Source organism: Culicoides brevitarsis, chromosome 1 (assembly GCF_036172545.1).
Source record: "Culicoides brevitarsis isolate CSIRO-B50_1 chromosome 1, AGI_CSIRO_Cbre_v1, whole genome shotgun sequence".
NCBI lineage: Eukaryota > Metazoa > Arthropoda > Insecta > Diptera > Ceratopogonidae > Culicoides > Culicoides brevitarsis.
The window spans coordinates 45,439,994-45,443,639 of NC_087085.1; the positions used below are offsets into that span (position 1 = coordinate 45,439,994).

The window sequence follows — 3,646 nt, forward strand, 5'->3', positions numbered from 1 at the left end:
TAATTAACAGCTGATAACTTTAGCAACAACTTTCCAATCAGCGAAATGGATGTTCTTTCAAAACAGGTTTCTATTCATTCATTTCAATTCAAACAACAAAGTTCATCATCAGCATCGTTGTTTACCTTCAATCTGTGAATAAATACGCAACGAGTAATACTTTCTCATACGTTCTAACATTTTCGTTTGAAACATACGTTCTAAGTGTTCATCGTTGCGCGTTCATTCTTTGCGCCGATTACGAAAAAACGAAAATTTGATGATGCAACGAAGATACGGGGTTACATACGACAAAAAGTATACCGGCAACGAATGTATATAAGATGCGAACAACCGGCGTTTGTTTCAGTTTATTCAGAGATATCGTTGAGTGAAGAAGAATTATTGAATTTCTGAAAAATAAATAAAAAAATATTATTTAAAATTTAAATAAGAAAAGAAAAAAATATTTTTTTTTACATAAAATTGTTGAAATATAGAAGGTATGTATTAAAGATGAACTAAAATGGCAATGACCTTAACATATATAAAGATATAAATAGAACAGAAAATCAATAATACATATTATGTCAAGTTGGTGCATTTTTTGTTACAAAATCGTGTTAGATCATTTTAAAACCAAAGTAAAATGAATTTTTTGACCTAAAAAACTCTATTTTTATTTTTTTTTTAATGAATTTCATTCAAAAATTTATTTCATTTAGAGTTATTTCATAAAATTATATTTTTTTTATAAAATATTTGTTAAAAAACATAAAATTTATTTGATTCTCTGTATTTTTTTAAATATTTTTCGGTCATTTTAAGAATGAATTCGTAAAATGAATTTCGTAAAATAATTTTTTTTTAATTAATTTTTTAACTTAAAAATAAAATTTTTTGATAAATTTTATTTAAAATTTAATAATGGAAGAAAATAATTTTTTTTAAATATTATTTTTTTTTTTAATATTAAATTTATTTAATTTTCTGAATATTTTAATATTTTTTGATCATTTTTAAAACAAATTCGTAAAATAATTTTTTTAACTTAATAACTTAAAAATAAAATTTTTTGATAAATTTTATTAAAAATTTAATTTTTTTTTTTATTAATTTTTAATTTTTTTTTTATTTTTAATATAAAATTTTTTCGACTTTCTGTACATTTTAATATTTTTGGGTCATTTTAATGAAAAAAATTCTTACAAAATACATACGTTTAAAATTTTTATATAACACATTTTATTTACATACTTACCAAATGTTTATAAACATGTTTTTTTATTTTATTTACAGAGCACGAGCCTTCTCATCAAAAAATTCCAAAACAACCGTCAAAACGTCTCTTATCAGCACAGCAACAATTTGTGACAAAATTCAAAAACTTTACGATCTTTTGTAAATCAATTATCTTCGCTGAATCTAATTTATATCTTATATTAAGATAACCTCTTGAGTACAAAATCTAACAAAATGTGCGGAATCTTTGGAATAATTTGCGAAAATAGCGACAAAGTCAATTACGACAACTTCCTTGAAACGGACGAATCAATGCGCGAAATAGCGTATCGTCGTTCAGGCGCCCAAAGACATCGAGGTCCTGATCATACGGGAATTTTTATCTACAAGGAAAACGGAGTTGCTTTGCTTCAGGAGCGACTTGCTGTTATGGGCGGCAAAAAAGGAGATCAACCATTTTTCAGCGATGATGGCGAAATAATTCTCGTCGCCAATGGAGAAATTTACAATTATCATGCTGTGGCGGCGCAACTTGCCATTACGAGAAAGGAATATACGCCACGTAATGATTGCGACGTAATTTTAGGTCTTTATGAGGAATATGGAATGGATTTGTTGAAATATTTGAGCGGCATGTTCGCTTTTGTCATTTACGATCGGAAAAAGAATTTCGTGATGATAGCACGAGATCCGATCGGAATTATTCCATTTTATCAAGGACGAGATAAAGACGGAAATTTATGGGTTGCCAGCGAAATGAAATGTTTGGTTGAATTTTGTCGAGATGTCGCGATATTTCCTCCGGGTCACGTGATGTTCGGATCTCCGGGTAAAATGACGGTCGATCGTTATTGGAAACCAACATGGGAGAAAGAAGTCCCAACAACCAATGTTGATCTCAATTTGTTACGAAGTAAACTCGAATCAGCAGTTCGAACGCATCTCGACTGTGATGCTCCGTTTGCCGCTCTTTTATCGGGAGGAGTCGATTCGAGTTTAGTAGCTTCGATTGCAACGAAACTCATGCGTGAAAAAGACCCAAACTTTCGATTGAAAACTTTCAGTGTTGGCTTGAAAGGAGCTCCTGACTTCAAATACAGCAAAATTGTCGCCGATTTCATTGGAAGTGATCATGAAGAAGTCTACTTTACCGTTGAAGAAGGTTTGGATTGTATACGGGAGTTAATTTACAAACTCGAAACTTATGACATCACGACAGTTCGATGCGGTATCTTGATGTACATCCTAATTCGCGTCATCAAAGGCGAAGGATACAAAATGGTTCTTTCGGGCGAAGGAGCTGACGAGATTTTCGGCGGATATTTGTATTTCCATTCAGCGCCATCTGCCGAAGAATTTCATCATGAAACTGTCGCGCGTGTCAAAAACTTGCATCTTTCGGATTGTCTTCGAGCGAATAAATGTTGCATGGGATGGGGTGTCGAGCCTCGTGTTCCCTTTCTCGATACGGAATTCTTTGAGCATGCAATGACGATAAAGCCTGAAGATCGAATGCCCATCGCTGGAACGAAACAAAGCATTGAAAAGTACATTTTGAGAGCCGCATTTGCCGATGGATACTTGCCTGATAGTGTTTTGTGGCGACAAAAGGAGCAATTTTCCGATGGCGTGGGTTATAATTGGATTGATTCGATTAAAGATTATGCAGCTTCGAGAATTACGGATGAAGAGTTCGCAAATGCTGAAGAAAAATTCCCTTTTAATACGCCAGCGACGAAAGAAGCTTATTATTATCGGAAGATTTTTACGCAGATGTTCCCTCATAAGTCGTGTGCGGAGACTGTCATGAAATGGGTTCCGAGACTGGATTGGGGATGTGCAGCAGATCCATCGGGAAGAGCTCAAAAGTTACATTGTTCCAACGAAAGTTAAATTTAATGGAGATTTATTGAATAAAAATTTACTTGAATTCACTGCCAATTTAATTTGTTGCGTGTTCTTTGGATTTTTGCTTGAATCTTACCTGAAAATGAAAAAAAAAAATTTTTATTGAATGTTAACGATATTTGAATGAAAAAATACTTTGAAATTTTTCAAGGTTATGAACGCCATCTATTAAAAAAAATATCAACTATCAAAAAATTGTTACTTGTACAAGAAACTTGTATACAAGTCACAATTTTCTTTAAAAAAAATAACGAAAATTACCAAAAATGTTTTTTAAGATATATTAAACAGTTGATTTCAAATTAAATTAATTAAATTTATGTTAAATTTTAAATTAAATATTATTTTTGATTTTTTATATTTATTTATTTTAAAAGTTTAGGCCGCACCAATTTTTTTTTCTATGTTTTTGTCCCATGCCATCCCAAGTCGAAAATCCAATGGGGCGAAATAAAAAAAAAGTTGAAAAATTTATCAAATTTGACCATTTTTTGATCTTTTCTAATATTTTTTCAAG

The 3,646-nt window shown here is 31.0% G+C and overlaps 1 protein-coding gene across 1 annotated transcript; it reads left to right on the top strand.

Annotated features, from left to right (window-relative positions):
* Window positions 1–358: 358 nt before the first annotated feature.
* Window positions 359–3,167, top strand: LOC134836906 (uncharacterized). The gene is made up of 2 exons (XM_063852186.1): window positions 359–482; window positions 1,279–3,167. The coding sequence occupies exon 2, from the start codon at window positions 1,456–1,458 to the stop codon at window positions 3,112–3,114; it is 1,659 nt and encodes a 552-aa protein (XP_063708256.1). The 5' UTR covers window positions 359–482; window positions 1,279–1,455; the 3' UTR covers window positions 3,115–3,167.
* The last annotated feature ends 479 nt before the right edge of the window (window positions 3,168–3,646 follow it).